We start from the raw sequence: 20219 nt of genomic DNA on the forward strand, positions 1-20219 counted from the left end.
AATGCATTCTGAGCTTTAGGAAACTACCTGAAATTGGCAGAAAATGTCAATTTCAAAGAACGAAATGTTTTATTTGATCCGGGAGCAAATAGTTCAATAAATGATTTCTGTATACAAAGAACATCAGTAGTTCCTTATGTATTTCAAGTAAGTTGCTGGGGACTCAATCACCAAAGAGAAAAACATTTCAGGTTCTCATTCACCAAGTAAATATGAAAAACATTTCATATTCTCATATAACTGAGATGTGAAAACAGTTTGTAAACAATCAATGTAATATAAAGCCATAGCCCATGCCTCGAGCACTGATTTCAAACAGAATGAGGTCTGATGCTGGCATCTAGAACAATTAGCTAAGTAAATTAACCCGTGTATCATTTGATTACCTTTCTGACAAAACCCGACACAGCGGACAGATGCTTAGAAACAAAACTAAGTATATAGCTGGTCAATTAATTGTTTAACTAGATTGATATCAACAAATCAGTTCCAAGACAATCTTCAATTTCTTGGCATATATGCAAAGTTTTAATATTAAAAAATAGGAAACCACACCTGAAAGGCAACAAAACGCTTTTATTATCTCTGAAAACTTACTGCTACATAGTGAAAATTATGAATATTTATGCCTTTGGAGTACGTATAAGAAAATTAACCAAGAGTAGAGATAAATTATTCAATATCAATAGCAGTAAATAATTTATTCATAAGAAAATTGTTTAATTCTTGCCTTAAAGGATCAATACTTCACAATCACATTTCAAAAAAAAATTTGAGGTCTTTAGGACTTTAGATGAAAGGCTGCGACAGAAGTTATGATCACTAGCATGGTTGGTATTTTAGATAAAGGGCTGCCAATTTCAGAAACAATCATTCTGGAAGTTAACCGTTAACATGGGCATTTTACTATGGACAAGTAAATATCAGAGAGATGGAAAATTGAAACTCCGTTTTCCAATAGAAAAATACCTAAATTTGTAATATCCACCTACCTACCTCTCTGCTTTCCTACCTCTCTGCTTTTCTAGGCAGGCATATCTACTAGATATAGACAGTAGCAACATAGGGTAACTGGCTTTCATACAGATCACTAAATTGAATGGTATTATCATTTTTGGTTAATAAGAAGCATGTATAACTAAACATTTTAAACACATGAATCATGATTCTTTGATGACAGGATGCCTGGGTGGCTTAGCAGTTGAGCGTCTGTCTACCTTTGGCTCAGGGCATGATCCCGGGGTCCGAGATCGAGTGCTGCATCAGGGTCCTTGCAGGGAGCCTGCAACTCCCTCTGCCTGTGTCCCTGCCTCTGTGTGTGTGTGTCTCATGAATAAAAAAAATCCCGAAAAAATTATGTGATGACAATATTCAAAATTTTAAATTAGCCACTGAAATTCCTGTATCACATACAACATATTAACTTTATTCATATAACTTCAGGCTTATGGTTTTGCAACAAAGCCAAAAGTTTTTTCCTTTTTTGGTTTAAAACTATGAAAAAAATTTATTTGCAATAATTAATATAGCTGAAAAGAAAGCTGTTAGAATAATTTCTATTACATTCTGAGGCAACAGGAAATATCTAAAGTTCTTTAACATAATGTTCTTATCAGTTATGCAGTATTTTAAATCACCACTAATCATAATCAGGAGCTTTTAAACATTTAAATAGTATTTAATAAATAACCTGGAAGAGAGATTATGATGCTGGCTAAAGGATAAAATAGGGTACAGTGTGGGTTGGGCCATGAGACCACAGAGTATTTCCTTCCTTGTCTACATACAGATAGCTGCAGTAAAGCTATCATGGCTTTTCTAGTTATTATTCTGGGTGTACCCTGATTGGTAGTTTACATAAATGTATATGCTGTAGTCAAGAGACTTTGACTCTTAGACTATAATAAAGTACAATATCTTAACTGATGCAACTCATTTCAATTGTATTCAGACTTAATACATTCATATAGTGGAACCTTTTATATTGCTGGTATTGAGGGGCAGGGCCAATACTTGGTGTTTCTAGGTACGTACTGTACATTTAGCACATGGCATTATTGGATTTCAGGAAACATGATTTAAGAAAGATCTGAATCTATATAAAAATGGATTATAATGTGATTCTACTATCCCTGGTTTGTAGGACATTATAAAAGTGGGAGCGAGAGGCAGAAGGGGCCAAAGAGATAGGAGATGGGGTATACCATGGGCGGAGGAGTTAGGAGCAGCCTGAGAGGCTGGGAAGGACTCCCTTCCAAATGGATTCAGCTATAGCTACGGGGGATTGGAAAGGTGAGGCAAGAGCTACATTCCTTGCTTCTTTCTATTTCCTATGAGTCTGTGACCTGACAGAACTAGCTTCCTTTAAGATCTCTGAAATCTGGAGAGGTCATAGCCCCACTGCAACTATGTGCTTTCTACTATAGCTATGGCCCTCTGGTAATGTAGGCCAGGATGCACAATAAACTTTTTGTATATTTAATTATTGAAATAAATCCAAACTATTGCTCAAAGAGAGCAGATTATCAGAACTTGGCATCTGGAAAAATCTTAACATAGTCACTGTCATTGTAACTAGATTTGCTGGCTATGTATAGCTCTAACGTTTTTATGGTAAGCATATATTAGGGTTTATCAACTGTCATGTTGTATTCAGAGTTCTTAGTGGTTCAGGTTTACCCACCAGAAAAAGCATATGAAGAATTTATAGAGTGCTTTCCTTTTAAGATTCAAAACCACCATTCCATGTTACTATGTTTACTGGTCTATAAGATTATAAAACACTAATTTAGGAAATAGTTTTATTTCAAAAGCTTAATTGCAGTAAAGACACTGTGATCTACTGTGTTATGGGAGTTGACAGCAAACAATTCTTTGCTGCATAAGAGTTTTGACATTCGCCTCCAAGTCAAGGGGAAAACAATTTTCCCCCCAAAATAGCATTCTACGGATAGCACTGCATTTATCTTCAAAATCATTCTCTTACAGTAGACGATGTATTACTATTTTCACCTTACATATGGACGATGTGAGGTCTAGAAGTTAAACAATTTGTCCAATATCATCAGTAGTATAGCTAGGACTAAATTGGGTCCATACAAAATTAGGCTTTAGTTACCTGACTAGACACATCTTCCACAAACTGAAGAGCATATCCAAATCTTTCCATTTCTTCAGTCCTATAAGCTTTCCTAGTGTATAAGTGATTCATATACAAATATCACTACTAACATTAAAAAACGCTGAGTACTGGTCTCATGATTTATTTGTAGAAATGGGTACTTTAATACCGGTATTTTCAATAATTCTCAAAATAGAAACAAACCTCTATTCTAAACATAGGCTCCTGTCTAGATCATGATACTTTAGCTTTTCCTCAACTATATTTACATGCGCTTTTATCATTGGTGTCATCATGCCCATACCCATAAAGAAAATAGAATTAAAATAATCAAAGGAAATATGTGACCTGATTCTGAAGATGTGACTTTCAAACAAAGATCCAAAGTGGTAAGCAAAAGCTTTCTGAATACTATAGAATTACTAACAATGCATAGGTACACTTTTTATATCCATAGCTAGATTCCTGGGAATCAATCCATTTATATTTATCTGCTAGTTCCACATGTTTGGTATCTTAAAGTAGGCAAGCCAATGTGCTTTATAAGTGTTTTGCAAAGTTCCTGCAAAGTCCTCTTTAAGGGAAACCTCCTTTTGTATTTCTCTGACCTGCTTCTCTTGGTAATTATGTATGTCAACTGGCTGCCGTTTTCTAACATTTTTCAAACAGTTCTTCCAAGAAGAAGACTCTGAGGTCAGGAGGGATTTCCAAAGTGGGGTATCCAGTTTGGTGTACGTCTGTTACTGAGAGGCCTCCTCTGGGTTTCCCAAGCTTGCACTTTCTTTGGGAGTCTCTGAGTTAGCTTCTAGTATGACACTGGCTTCAGAAGCCTCTGATTGTAAACTGTCTCCATCAGTGATAATGTCTTCAGGATTTGGTGGGGGTGGACAGAAGTCTTCATTGGGGCAGATTAGCTGGAAAAGCGTTTCAGCCTGGCAATGGAAGAAAGGACATAATAGTTTTTGGATATCTGCTTAACATGAAATTATTTTAAAAATAAAGTATCACCCTTTAAAATTTCTTTAAGTTATAGAACTTTATCAGGTATACATGACCTTCTAAAAATCTGCTTTCGGAATTCCATGACTTCTCTCCAATTCTATACATGTATTCAGGCCCACCCTTTAAGTACTTAACTATATCAGTACTTGATCAGATTATTGTATTAGATAGCTGGGTATTTAAGCACATTCATTCTACATGTCAGTAGAAAGACAATTTTCTTCAATATTCTTTAGGTAATTTCCCAAGAAAGCCTATTTGTGATAGTTGCACAATCAAATTTAGCATATAATAATTTTAACAAGTCATTGTTAAAAATCAAGAAAATCCTTCATTATTTGTTTAACTATTTCCTTTGCTGGTATAATTTATTTCCCCCTGGGCTTTAAGGAGTATAAAACAGTGTTTAAGATCATGGACTCTGAATAGATGGCCATGTGCAAATGCTGTCTCTGCCATTTGATAGCAATGCAATTTAGGGCGGTGCTTAATTGACTTCTGAGCCTTGCTTTCCTTATCTATGAAATGGTAGAGACTAAGCCTCTATATATGGTAGCTATTATCATTGTTATTAATAATAAGATGAGTTAAAATGTCAACATTTTATTTTTAAGGATTTTATTTGAGAGACAAGAGAGACTTGCACATCTCACACATGTGCAAGTGTGAGAGGAGGAGCAGAGAGAGGGGGAGAGAATCCCCAGCAGACAACCAACACAGGTTGATGTGGGCCTATGTGGGGGCTTGATGTCATGGACCTGAGCAAAACCAAGAGTCAAATGCTTAACCGACTGAGCCACCCAGGCACCCCAAAATGTCAAGATCTAAGCTGTGTTTAGTCTGGCAGGGTAAGAAAGTAAGAAACTGAATGTGATTTTAATTAACAACACACACACACACACATACACACACACACGAAAGTAAATGTGGCAAGAAACACTGCTATTCTATTCTAAACATATCCTTACTTTTATTTAGATGAATAGAGCTCATTGTTAGATAAGGGTCCCTGTCATACTAGGGAGCTTGAACTTTATCCTATTGGTAAACAAAAGTCATTAAATGGTTTTAAGATATATCCTGTTTTAAAGGCAACAATGTATTTCTGTACCACTTTAATCCTTCTTCCTGACATGCACATAAAGTCATCCATTAGGCCAGGAGTTGACAACTATGGTCCACAGGCCAAATCCAGCCTGCTGTTCTTGTAAATAAGGTTTTATTGGAACATAGCCACTCTCATTCATTTATCTATTTTCCATGGCTGTTTTTGCACTGCAGTGGCAGGGATGAGTAGCTGCAAAAGAGACAGTAGGGGCTGCAAAATCTAAACTATTTACCATCTGGCCATCTACAGTTGATAGACTCAGGTGGTTGGGCCATCAGGTGATTAAAAGTGACATTTCTTGGGAGTGGATGGAGGGATATTAAACAGAAACTTTTGAGCTTTGATGTGAAGTTAAAAGAAGGATGGGCAGAAAAAGTTTCTTTTCCATTTGAGTATAATTCAAGAGTATATCTTTTGGATGTGACATTTTCCTATGACTATTCAGAAACTAAATATTTGAGATGCCTGCTTTCCTCTCCACCCCAGGAACTCACCAGTCTGCTGGAGACACTTAGCTCCTAGAAGCAGGAGGATTGAGATCAGAACCTCTATCTCATCCGTCAGTTCCTCTTTTTGTCTTTTATCTGAACCTTGTCTGCCTATAGAAGTTCTCCCTCCCCCTTACTTCCTTTCACTCTTCACATTCAATGGTTAAATCCTGACAATCTTATCTCTTCATTCTTGACTCCATTTTTTCCTTCTCTATATAGCCCAGGCATGTATCATCTTTCCTTTACACAACAGCAACATCTCAGAACTGGACTGGTCACCCTGCCTCTAGGGGTCCCCTATGCAATCCATTTCCATGCTGCCTTCAGAGGGGGTCTATGGAAATGAAATTTTGTTTATGCCACTTTCTGGCTTAAAACTCTTCAGTGATTCCTCATTTCTTAAAAGGTTAGAAACTCAAGATCTTTGCTATGGCATACAAAACCCTACAGGCCTATTTCTCTGGTCTTATCATTTACTCCATCTCATCTTTACCTTTCAGACTTTTTGCTTCACTAATATCTATTTATGTACACTTTTCTTAAACACACTATATTTACATCCTGGATTGGTGCAGATGCTGGAATGTTTCAATTATCTTCCATTTGTATGGGGAACTGCTACTCATCTTTCATATCCGTCTCTGCAAAATTGACTCCTAAATAGGGTTCATGGCCCCTCTGCATTATTTTTGAATTTTGGATATTATTCTATTATCGCATATACTGTAATGCACTGTCATTTGTTTATAAGTTCTCCTTTACTAGTAAGTGATTCCTACAGGGATGACAAGGACTGGATTTTACTCAAGTCTAGATCCTTAGTTCCTGGTGTGGAGTAGAATCCCAATATACATTTTTTTAAAATTAATTATAGAACTTTAAAAACTGTATATTGTAGAAATACTGAATATAAATATACCATGACTTATTACTAATAATACTACTTTTCTTCCAGTTCCTCTGTGTCTTACACCTTGTCTCCTTTTTGTTACTTACCTATAGGATACATTTTCCCCCTGATTTCAGTCCCTGTGGCTGGATCTCACACTGTTTCCATATATCCTTGTCATAATCTGTCTCCTAGGACTATCAAACAATTGTAGGCTGCTGCACTACCTGTATTTGTTTTCTTCCTGCTTGTGGAACTCTCACCATCAGCCCATCTGCCACTGGCCCTCACTGATGCCAATTTCCTACAGCCAGCCTCCAGCACTTCCTGTCTCCTCTCTCAAATTGCTAGAATCTTTTAGGCTCAACTGCCATGCTCTGGAATGTCTACCCAATACTTCTTGGTCTACTGTATTTTACTTGTCAACTAAGCCTCAATTGTGAGAGTCATAAATAGAGGTTAGTTCAGAGTAGTTAATTGTTAACCTTTCATTCTTTTTGCTCCCCCACCCTTTTGTAGAAAGAAAGAGCATCAGTGGGGAGGGGCAGAGTGAGAGAGAAAGAATCTCAAGCAGGTTTCACACCCAGCATGGAGTCCAACACAGGGCTCAATCTCAGGACTCTGAGATCATGACCTGAGCCAAAATCAAGAGTTGGATGCTCAAGTGACTGGACCACTCAGGCACCCCAATTCCTCTTGCCCTTTTAAGCCAGAAGTTAGCTTAAAGAATTTCATGTGGTTAAACAAAATTAAAAAGGCATAATTATATTGTGACTTGGTTTCTTTATATTGGGAAGTATAGAGAGGACACATTGAGCTACTGAAGAAATTCTTATGTTTATTTAATATATATCTACACAAAACAAAAAAAAATATTTTGTCAGTCTAGCAGTTTAATGTATTTAGGATGTATCCACATTAACAAGATGAAAGTAGCACAGTACAGATTAATTGTATAAGCCCTGGGGTCTAACAGACTTGAGTTTAAGTTTTGGCTCACAAATCTACGAGATCTGTGATCTTTGGACAAGTTATTTAGCCCCTTTGGGTCTTAGTTTCCTCATCTGTAAAATGGGCATGTCACAGATACTGATCTCATATGTTTGTAAGGACCAAATGAAATAATATATTTATGATGTTTAGGATATTGTCTAGTACACAGAAAACACTCAATGAATGGTAGCTCTAGAAAATGTAACACCTAAAACTGTCCTCTCCCTCAATGGCATGAGAAAGTGAGTTATACTGCAATATGTGAGCAACTTGATAGGTCATATGATTTATAAAAAGAGTCTTCAACTTACAAATTCTGTACCAAAAGTTATAAACAAATTGCTAATATGCCATAAAGACAACATTCTAAATGGTGGTTAGGCTGCTCACATCAGCCCATTTAAACCATTTTACAGCTGACCTTTAGTACAAAGAGTACATACATTACTATATAATTATTCTTGTTCTCATGGGATGGCACCTCCTAGAGGATGGGGGCTCCTGAAGGACGAGTGAGCTATCAGTGATCTTGAGAGTAAAGAACTATAGACCAGTCTGTTCATCAGTATGTGTGAGTAAATGGGACACTATCTGTATTAAGAAAAGAGATACATCAGTTTCAGGAACAAAAAACCTGGAGTAACAAGCTATAAAAACTAGCAAGTCACAGAATCACAATTATCACTTGGGCTACTTAGGCTAGCATCATTGTGGTGATAATAGAGAATGTCTTGGTGTGCCCCTACACACAACTTTAACTCATATAACACAGATCACTTTATATTTTTAGTATGTTTTCAAATCAAATAGTTCCATGTGAACACAAGGGAGACAAGTCTATGCTATTCAACATCTATATATCTACAAATAAGAAAAATAGATGCAAACTTGCTAATTGATCAAATAAAGTATTTGTTAAAAAAATAGAAATCTGCAGGTGGCTTATGTTTGCTACATAGACAAAGCCTAGGTGATGCTCTAAGAACTTTTATAGACAATCTGGAAAACAGAAGTTATCAATTAGTAACTAGGCTAAACACAGGATGAAATACTGAATTAGAACAAAGCTATATAACAAATTGAAAACTATTCATATTTAATAGTATATAATTAGTATCAAAAGTAGCATTATTATTATTTTGTACTATGATAACACTGAAGTCTATCTCCTTGGGAAGCAAATTATCTCATAACAAAATTATCCTTTAATTTATAGCCTTTTAGCTGGTAGTTTAGATCACATTAGAACTTGTATAATAAGCTCTTATATGAAAAGCCTTCCCATTTTGGTGAAAAAATACTGAAGTCCACTCAGGAAAAAAAATGACCTACACAAGGGGGGGTGCCTGGGTGCCTCAATTAAGCATCCTACTCTTGATTTCCACTCAGGAGATCAAGCCCCGCATCAGGCTCTGTGCTCAGCAGGGAGTCTGCTTCTCTCTTTCTCTCTCTGTGCTCAGGATCTCTCTCTAAAATAATAGATCTTAAAAAAAATCACCTAGGCAATCTGGCTGAAAACATGTCAGCAATTCTGCTTGGAAAAAACTGGAACATCAAAGCAAAAATGCCTTGGTCATTTTAAGCCATAAATGTAGAACTCGAACCATCTTGGGTTCCTATTAAACTAATAGAATGAATGACGGATGACTCCCTACTTTTGATATCACTGGTTGAATAGGATTATCCAGGATCACCATTAAACTCTGAAGATGAGAAACAAGGAATAAGACAAAAAAGACCTATAGATACATGGGTTATGGCCTTGCCAGTACAACTAAAAATTAAGTCAATGAAGCCATTTGTTTCCATAACATCCCTAGCACTAGTTGGATTGAAACTTCCATCTGTGGTCTTAAAACAATGTTAAATTATCCACTTTTTGATTCAATAGACAGATATGCCAATTCTATCTGTGAAAAGTTTAGATTTGTGCCTCAAAAAATATATTTTCTGTTATTCTCTGTCAGGTACAGAGAAGTGTATTGATACATATACACATGGATCTTCATCTGAATGGAATCATAGTTCACTTTTGGCAGCTTGTGTCAGCCTGTGCTGTACCAGTTAATAGCTTTGCCCAGAAGTGCTATCACAAAATTCCACCTTGATTTACCGTATTCCTCAGCAGCTATGATAGTAATTTTTGGGACACCAGCTTATGTCAAAACATTAAAGGAATTGTGTTAACTCTGAAAAACTATAAGTTACATGTTCTTCTGCAAAATAAGAAAATGCTTTAAGACAATTTAAAAATTACATTTTGTATATAATTAGTTACACTCCTTTTGAAATGACTCAGAGATTAACAAAGAAAAACAGTGTATTTCAAAATAATAAAACAATAGGCCAACAGTTTAAATTAGAAGCCATGTTCCTTTAGAAAACTGGCATTATAAATTTTATTTTTCAGAATATATATTTTTAACATCTTCCATCCTTATTCCCACAATGGAACTCATAAATGCTCTCCTGCAAATCCATCATACAGTCAAGAATATGAAAATACTGAAGACTATATTTTAAGTATAAAGAAGCTTTGTCATTCACAGGAAAAAGTCTGGAGGCAAATTACAGAGATAGTATTAAATGATAGGCTCTTCTAGTCTTTTTTCCCACATTCTAGAGGAAAAAACAATTCACTTTCCCTACCAAACCAACTTTTCAACACAAAACTGAGAAACACCAACACCTTACCTGTTTGACTGCATTATCATTTCCTAAACCACTGTCTGGGCCAGAGCAGACATAAACGTTGGATGGTAAATCATTATAAGAGTTCCTGCTGACATCTGAAGAATCTCTCATATTGAAGTAAAGAGCCCATAGAAGCCTCGGTTTTTCAACTTCTTCATTTTCTAAATGTAGACAGAAATTTTACTCACATCTAAAGCACAATAAACCTGTCAATTAATACAATTTGTAGCCAATTACTAACAAAGCCGTGATTATATAGTGTAGTAAATCAGAGCTTTGTATGTAAAAAATAGCAAATCTTTATCCACACCCACTCATACATGTATATATTTCAAGTACTGATGGCTTTTCAACCTAAGACGAGTTAGATATCAAAAATTATTTTGATTACTAGTAAGTTACTTAGATATAACTCCAATTGTGTTCTCTTGGATTTCTATTACTTCTACATAGCAGTATCAAAGTGCTTCTGAACACATTCATCCTTAAATTATACCACTGAATAAGATAACAATTTTTTTGTTTTATATAAACAAACCAGCTTGAAAAATTATATATTAAGTCAATGATCTATACAGGATTATGAGATGTCCAGAAGACACAAATCTATAGAGATAGGAAGTAGATTAGTGGTTACTTAGGGCTGAAGGAATTGGGGTGAGGGATTAAAGGGTGTGGAGTTTCTATTTTGGGTGATGGAAATATTCTAAAATTAACTGTGGTGATGTTTGAACCATTTGGTGAATATATTAAAAAAACTGAATTTTACACTTTAGGTGAGTGAACTGTATAGTGTGTGAATTATATTTCAATAAAGCAGTTATTTAAAAAATAGTATTATAGGATTAACACTTGATACAGTAACTCACTAATGCTTTGTCCTACTGGATTACAAAGGAAAGGCAACCAACAACAAAAATAAGGTTGTGAGACTTAAAGTTGTTTTTAGCACATATTCTCTCATTTCACAGTGAGCATCTATTATGTGTATTAGGCTTGGACTAGGAGCTGGAGATGCACAGATAAAGCAGACTTAGCCCTTAGTCTTCTGGTTTTTCATATTCCCTAATTATAGGAGGCCTAGCACACAACAGATATTCAATGAACACTTTCTATATTGATTTTCATCCTGTTTTCAAATATAATCAAAGTATGATATGCTTATTTTAAAAGGTTCAACCTAATTAATCTTAATACCTAAAACCTATTCCTTGCTATCTTAATAATTATTTCTTTGCCATTTCTCCTTAGAAATGTTATTATATTTTTTTTTGCTTGAAAACAGAAATTATTGCTGTTAAAAATTTTTTGGTGACAGGATTTTCTTTAGCCTAAATCTGAACAAAAAATTCAAATTCTTTACAATGATAAAAATGGATGTATATGAAGATTATCCAAGACCATGGGGCACCCTGTAAATCATAAAGAAAATGCTAAAGGTATAATTTGTATAATTAGTTAATTAGCTCTTATTGTTAAATTGGTATTCAAAGTAGAGAAATTCACAGCTAATTGCAGTACTGAGTTAATAAGACTGCACAATTCCCCAATTTGGGATGAATAAGATTTTGTTATATTTAATTTAAAATATCTCCACTACAAGAATACCAAATATGTTATTTTTCTAGTTCCTTTTGAATAATCCATAATTATTAGTGTGAGAGGATGAAGAAACTCTGAATGGAAGAAATGATCTCTCATGAGGCTCCTTCCTAATGCTAAGATCTATGAATCTAAGGTATCACTAACTTCATGTAAACACATGATAGATGGTGAAACATTTTCTGACAAAATAAAGGAACATAAGGAATTCATATTTCACAGCTAAAGCCATATGGATCTTAGTAAATTTATTGGTTTTAAATTTAGTTTCACTAAATCTTATGGGAAGATAATCAAACATACTGCCTGTGATTTGCAACACCAGAAGTTGTTGCAAATGTATGCCAAGGAATAACATTACTTGAACTCGTTTTTTGTCTTTTTGAGTTCTACATTGTTTAGTGCTGTGCTTCATAAGCCTTTGTGAAAGCCTAGTTTCCTTGCAAGGAAGTTTATTCATCATAAAAGATAATGTTCTCTTCTCAAATACATTACTTCTTTGCTGGTGTATCTGAGAAAATTCCAGTAAGATTGTAGAACTCCTTCTACTTACTTTTTCCCGTTTAAGGTATCAACTGGAGCTCTTAACATATGCTGTCTTAAGAAGTACTTGTACCAATACTTCTAAGAGCCCTATATCCTAGCCTCCTTTAAGAACATCAAAGATCTCTCAACCGTTCCCTATTTCCTAGTCCAAAGAAATTTCAGGTATTCTGGGCAACCCTGGTGGACCAGCGGTTTAGCGCCACCTTCAGCCCAGGGCATGATCCTGGAGACCCGGGATCAAGTCCCATGTCAGGCTCCCTGCATGGAGCCTGCTTCTCCCTCTGCCTATGTCTGTCTGTCTGTCTGTCTGTCTGTCTCTCTCTCTCTCTCTGTCTCATGAATAAATAAATAAATAAAATCTTTAAAAAAATTTTCAGGTGTTCGATGTTTTTTTTATTTGAGAAGAGAACATATCTTTTATGATAAATAAACTTCCTTGCAAGGAAACTAGGCTTTCACAAAGGCTTATGAAGCACAGTACTGAACACAAGGTAGAACTCAAAAAGAAAAAAAATGAGTTCAAGTAATGTTATTCTTTTGGCATACATTTTAAAGCCATTCACAAGCTCTAAAGTGTAAGATTTATTTTTTTAAAGATTTTATTTATTCATAAGAGACACACAGAGAGAGGCAGAGACATAGGCAGAGAGAGAAGTAGGCTCCGATGTGGGACTCGATCCCAGGACCCCAGGATCACGCCCTAGACCGAAGGCAGACACTCAGTCGCTGAGCCACCCAGGTGTCCCTAAAGCATAATATTTCATATCATTATCAAGTAATTAAAACATTAAAATAAAAACCATTAATCTGTGAAAATAGGCACTTTTGCTACAGAGAAGAATGTCCTGTAATGCACTAAAAGTTGATATTGCTCATAAAGTTCTTTCTCATTTAGGCAGGAAAATGAATTGAGCTTTCTTCTCTAGGTGACTTTGCCTCTTTGACCTGACATGGCCCATTGCTCACTTTATCTGGTGATTCATTTTCAATAACTACAACAGTATTTGTTCTGACATTTTAATTAAAATATGACCACTACCTCATCCTGATGATAAAAAGGCCTATGTGTCAGTGAAAACTAGCTTTTCAGTGCCTCAGTGCACCTGAGGACCCCTCTGAGCACATAGTTCTTACTAAAGAATTTTGATCAGGTTCTAAACAATATATCATTTCAAAATGGGATCAATGGAACCATTAAGATTAATGTTTAAAAAAATCTAAAATGACTAGAGGATGCTAAATAATGAATATGTAATTTCTCCAGCTCGTTTTTTTTTTTTTTTTTTTTTTTAAGAAAATTAAATGTATTTGAAAAGTGAAGAGCAGGACACCTGGGTGGCTCAGTGGTAGAGCATCTGTCTTTGGCTCAGGACATGATCCCGGAATCCCAGGATTGAGTCCCACATCAGGCTTTCTGCATGGAGCCCATTTCTCCCTCTGCTATGTCTCTGCCTCTGTGTCTCTCATGAATAAATAACATCTTTAAAAAAAAAAAAGTGAAGAGCAATGATACAAGATTCAAATTTAGTGTATTATTTGAGACTACCACAAAATGAAATTAAAACAAAAAAGTATGGAAAATTTGATAAACAAGGAAAAAATTCAGTTTTTAAAAGCAAGGTAATTAAAACTAAGGATAAAACCATGCAGAATATTATCATGTATCATAACTTTACAATCAAATATTTAACAATAATCCAAACATTTATATGAGACTTTCCAATGAATAAAATGTAAATATGAAACAAACTAAATTCCAAACTAAACTGAAATAAAGTTTCAGATTGCAGGATTTTATTCATGTGGCTGAAAACAAAATTAATTATATTGATATTAGATCTTAAAAACAGAGTTTTCTTATGTACATCTAAATGCCCCACTATATACTATTTCTGCATTAAGAAAACAAATAAGACACAGACACATAGGAGATGAACTAAAAGAAAATATAACAGGTAGGAGTAAATTAATGGCTGCCCAAACAAACATAACATCTAAAGGAAATAAAGATATATGACTCAGTGAGGATATTGGTCATAATTCAAGTGGATGTGCAAATCCTAAAATGAAAATCACCCTTACTTCATATAAATGAATAATATCCATTAGGCTACTTTCTGGTAACTTGAACATAAAATACCTAACAATTTGCTCCATTTATAGCTATAAGAGCTATCTTATGATATGAAGAGAAAAGTTTAAAAATCTATGATTGAAAAACATTTTTCCATCATGAATAAGTAGCATACTTATTATTTGAGGGCAAAATATCACATCACTAGTGAGCTATATATAAAAGGATAATTATTAGGAGGGATTCCTATACTTATCAATTAATATTGTAATATTATCTCAGCTTTTTAAAAAATGAAGATAGCTTTTTCTGATACAGGTATACTCATTGTATAGTATCTGTAAAATGAAGAAAATTAAAAGGAAAAAAATAAAAGTTGTCCATAACAGATTTACAGGCAGTCTTTATTTCTACACATGTAAGTATATATGCATATAAATGGGTTTTTTTACACTTAATTATACATGTGTGTGAAACATGTATTTTTCCTTTATTGTGATAAAGTGCACAATTTCCCATTTTTAAGAAAAGAATGTGCTCATTCATGCTACTAACCATGTAAGGATAGTTTCTGAATACATCACATTTCAGTCCAGGTGGCAGAAACCTTTATGAGATATCTAAGAGGAATAAGGTTGTTATATTACCTTTCCCTCATGAATCGCTGATTATTATTCTTACCTGTCTCTGTTTCGGGATATGGAGTAAATAATTTCTGCACAACTGGTTCTAAATCTTCTCTTGCTGTTTTAGAAGATGTACAAGTCAAATGAACCAAATCTGTTTAAAAAAAATAGTAATATTTTGAGTTCCTCCTTACACGCATTTTCAAGGCACTCTACCAGTTCCAGGGGAAATAGCTGAGCAAGTCGTGGCTCCTGCCTTTAAGGAGTTTATAATTTAGTAATGGGGAAAATGTAAAAACCATAATATGCTATATATGTGAATAGCTAAAATACGTGTTAATAACTAAGAGCACACTAAGATCCAAGAGAAGTAGCAGTTGATGGTTCATTTTGTAAAACTAGCAGAATAGAAAAGCTTAGGAAACCATTTTTTCATAGAAAAAGTTTAACTTATCCTTATAACATTCCCAAAGAGGCTGGACAAAGGACTGCTAAGCAAAAAAATGTGTAAAAATGATTGAAAATGGAGTATCTATTTACTTAGAGAATACATTTCATATTCTTCAGATAGAAGAATCCACTTATACAAACTGTGCTGATAAATCAACTATTCATTGTAGGGTTTTCTAAGAAATCTTCTGGGGGAACACTGTTGGCTTAGTTTGAGCGATACACATATTTGAAAATCCATAAAGTGGCCTAAGTTAGAGCAGTATATAATATTTTCAGAAATTCCAAATCAGTTCCTTTTTGCAATTACAGATTCATAGAGCCTGGAGTCAGAGAATGTTTGCATTAGAGAGTGTCATGCACAAAAAAGGCCCTTCATAGGAGTAAAGTACTGTAGCCTAATACATTTAGAATTGCTAAAGCCCAACACATAAATATAAAGGAGGGACAAAAAGTTCTGTGTACTGAAAGAAAGGATTAAGGGGATCCCTAAATGGGAGAAATTCTTATGGCCCAGGAAAGGGCTTGGGGTAGAATAGAATAGCAGAAGAAATATACCAGAGAATGATATAAGTACTGAAAAATTCTTTCATCTAAAACACCAGTAAAAAAGTATACCCACTTCTTTTAAGTTTAGACTAGTAGACTTAAAAAAAAAAAAAAACTCCAGGAAGACAGTTCAAAGCTTACCATGGAAGTTGACATCAGAAGTGGATTCTCATTATTAAAATTCATCCCATTCTAAGCATAAATTGAGGACTCTTAATAACCATCTGAGTTAAAATCAAATTTTGTAGTACTTACTTTTTCAGGTTCACCAAAGAAAGTGATATTCTAAGAAGGTTTCTGTTTTATGTGAGTAATGTTTTTACATGACCATAACAATGATTCCATTGATTCTGGGATATGTATGGTAATAATCACTCAAAAAATATAATAACCTTCACAACAAAATTATTCCTAATTAACCAAAATTTTTCAGATGCCATATAACTTTCCTGGGGAGAGAGTTTAAACTCCCTAGGCAGTTGCTGAGTTAAATGGGGTATATAACTACAAAGGCAGAAATCCCTAATAAAACTTGAGATAAACTCTCCTGTTTCATAAAATACCAATATCCATACCAAAGTTCTCAATTTTCCAGTTCTTCCTATTCAATTAATGTGTACTAAGGAAAAAGCAGATGAACATGAATATAAATAAAAGTGTATTTTGAATATCTTTTTTTAAATTTTGAATATCTTAATAGAAAACTACTGGTTCTGTTTAACAGATCACATAATAGAAATACATACCAGAGTAATTACATCCTTATGTTTCCTAACAATATATCAGAATTTGGTTCAGGGAATGCTAGCAAAAATTTCTAGTAGTCAAGTCAGATTATCATCTTGCACTTAATGAGTTTTATAACAATTCTTAGAAAGAGAGGCGCCTAAGTGGCTCAGTTGGTTAAACGTCTGCCTTCAGCTCAGGTCATGATCCAGTGGTCTTGGGATCAATCCCCTTGTCAGGCTCCTTGCCCATTGGGGAGTCTACTTCTCCCTTCCCTTGGCCCTCCCCCTACCCCACCACTCATGCTCTCTCTCTTAAATAAATAAAATCTTAAAAAAAATTCCTAGAACTAAAGACATTCATAACTTGAATTCTAATGTCTGAACCCTGATTCTGATTACATGCCACAATATTAATTGACCTACAAATTTAAGGTATAAACAACTATTTTTTTTCTCCTGATACTTTCTGCTTTTCCTGTTACGATCCAATTAATATAAACTACTACTTATTTAGGAAGTTATATATGAACCTCATGGTAACTATAAACCCCAAAACTATAATAGATACACCAAAAATTAAAGGAAAGCCAAACATAACACTATAGAAACTCATCAATCACAAAGAGAGAAAAAGTAATACAAAACAACTAGAAAACCATTAATAAAATGGCAATAGTAATACTTATCAATAATTACTTTAAATGCATTCTAGGAGTTTAATTCTTCTGCACAAAATTAACTTGCTCAATAAATGCTAAAAATGACTACAGATTAGATCAGATGGGGCAAGTGCTTTCCTAGAAGTATTACACTTATTAATACCAATCAACAACTATTACTAAGATTCCAGAAGATACAACAGAAGTGAAAATGTTACCCACTGGCATCATGTAATATAACTGACTCAAAATTTTTTAAACCTCGGCTGTACCTTTTACAATTATGCTCCTTCTACTTCATTTAGCAACTGTTTAAAGTATTAATGGTCTGAAACATGATGAAATCATTTTTCATCACAATTCATCTGCTGGCAATAATATTGAGATGTGATTGGCATTAAAGAAACCTTAGTGCAAAATAAGCTTTTATTCATAGAACATAACAGTAATATTTGAAAAAGTTTGGCAAATGGAGTGGTACTCATAATCAGTACCACGGAAACAAAGTTATCTGAAATTCAGAAGCCTGACATCATTCAACATGAATGACAATAAAGAGCACATTTTAAACTGACAAAAGTACCCTCACACAACTAGAGAGAGAAAGGGAAAGAGAGATAGGGACTGAAGAAGGAAGGGAGAGAAGGAGAGGAGTGCATAGGGAAATGCACAAAGGAGAACACTTCCCTAAAGCCATTTCGCTGGAAAACAAGAGGGGCTTATTTTCATGAGTTTTTGCAAGCAGTGAGCTCGAAGACTAGAGTTTTAGAGGTCCACAGGCTTGTTTGGGATACAGCCCTGACAGCATTGCCCTACTCCTAGAGAGAAGGCAGGCAAGTAACCCTGGGACAGACAGTGCAATCTGAAGATCACCTAAGAAGCACAGAGAAGAGACTGTTCACTCTTCTTGGAGCACATTTGGGAGAGGTGGCATTCACAGAGACACCTCTCCAGGTACAAAAGAGCCAGCAGGCACCATTTCCTTTCCTTCCCCCTCATCATAGGCACAGAGACACCTGCTGAGAGCAGCTAACTCAGTGTCTGTTTAGCCTACCTGCTCCAAATCCCAGGCACCTGCACTCTAGCATGACTGCCCTTCTTGTTCAAACCTGCATCTGTCCCAGCACAGCGAGACCCTCCCCCAAAAGACCAGTGAAGGCCCCCGCCACAGCACTTCCATGAAGTTTAGTTTTAAAAGTCAGCAGGCTTGGCTGAGATAGAGCCCAAAGTGCACTGCACTGCTCCAGGCAGGTAAGCAACCCAGAGACAGCATGAAAATACCGATCTGAAAAATACCTGGAACAAACCAGAGGAAATTATTTCCTCTTCTGGGAGTGCTTTCCTGAGAGCAACAGCACAGAGACCCCTCTCCAGGGACAAAGGAACTGGCTGGCGCCATTTCCCTCCCCCACCAAGTCCTACTCATTAAGAAGTCTGCTGGTACTACTTTTCTCCAGCAAGTGCGCATAAATCCCAGTGCAACAGGCCCCTTCCCCAGAAAACCAACAGAAATCTCCATACACACCATGTACACTGACCAGAGTTCAGCAAGGCTTCAGTTCCAGTAGAAGTAGCATCAGCTCTCATTTAACAAGTAGACCGGAGTATGCCTAGTTAAAACTCTGTACACTTTGGCCAAGGTCCAAACAATCCCCATAGCAGGCAAGAAGAGCCTCTGCAGATATTTGCTTGAAGGATAGAGTGGTAGAAACACAGCAGCAGAATACACATGGCACACACCAGAGACACTTGCTAGGCTCTGGATATTATATGACCTCTTCATAAAGCCATTACTCTCAGGACCAAGATACATAACAGGCTTTTCTAACACAGAAGACAGAGACTTATAAAATACCAAGATGGAAGAATTCATCTCAAAAGACAGAACAGGAAAAGGTCACAGCCAGGGATGTAATTGAAACAGACAAAAGCAAAATGTCTGATGGAGATTTTAAAGCAACAATCATAAGGATACTTGCCAGGGTTGAGAAAAGAATGGACAATATCAGGGAGGCCCTTACCACAAAGATAAAGGAGTTGAAAAATCAGAAATGAAAAATCCAATAGCTTAGATTCTAAAAAGACTGGATGAAATGACAAGGATAGAAGAGGAGGAATGAATGAGTGATATAGAAGATAGAATATAAAAAAATAATGAATCTGAACAAAACAGAGAAAGAAGATCATGAGAACAGAGAGGGAACTCAGTGACTCCATCAAATGTAATAACATTCATATGATAGGAGTCCAATAAAAAAAAGAGAGAGAGAGAGAGAGAGAGAAAGAGGGCAGAAAGTTTACTTGAGGAAATAATAAAAGCTAGACATCTAAATCCAGGAGGCACAGGGTATTCCCACTAAAATCAACAAAAGTTGGCCAACACTGAGATATCCTGTGGTGAAATTTGCAAAATATACTGATAAAGAAAAGATCCTAAAAACAGCCAAACAAAAGTCCTTGACTTAGAAGCCCATAAGGCTAGCTGCAGCTCTCTCCAGACTTGGTAAGCAAGAAGGGAGTAGAATATATTCAAATTACTAAATGGGAAAAATCTGCAGCGAAAATAATCTATCCAGCAAGGCTATTATTCAGAATAGGATAAAGAGCTTCTCAGACAAAAACTAAAGGAGTTTATTACCACTAAACCATCTCTGAAAAAAATATTAAAAACAATACCCATTTATATG

General features: G+C 35.4%; 1 protein-coding gene across 6 annotated transcripts in view; it reads right to left on the bottom strand.

Annotated features, from left to right (window-relative positions):
• Positions 1 to 668: 668 nt before the first annotated feature.
• The window catches only part of CHM (CHM Rab escort protein), a 248577-nt gene continuing 229026 nt past the window's right edge, over positions 669 to 20219 (bottom strand). For all 6 annotated transcript variants that reach the window (XM_041741201.1, XM_041741198.1, XM_041741202.1 and 3 more), the window contains 3 exons: positions 15202 to 15300; positions 10299 to 10459; positions 669 to 4053 (listed from right to left, as the gene is read on the bottom strand). In XM_041741201.1, the coding sequence (XP_041597135.1) occupies positions 3862 to 4053; positions 10299 to 10459; positions 15202 to 15300 (452 nt within the window). In that variant the 3' untranslated portion in view covers positions 669 to 3861. The remainder of the gene's footprint in view (positions 4054 to 10298; positions 10460 to 15201; positions 15301 to 20219) is intronic.

Source organism: Vulpes lagopus, chromosome X, assembly GCF_018345385.1.
Source record: "Vulpes lagopus strain Blue_001 chromosome X, ASM1834538v1, whole genome shotgun sequence".
In the NCBI taxonomy this organism is placed as follows: domain Eukaryota; kingdom Metazoa; phylum Chordata; class Mammalia; order Carnivora; family Canidae; genus Vulpes; species Vulpes lagopus.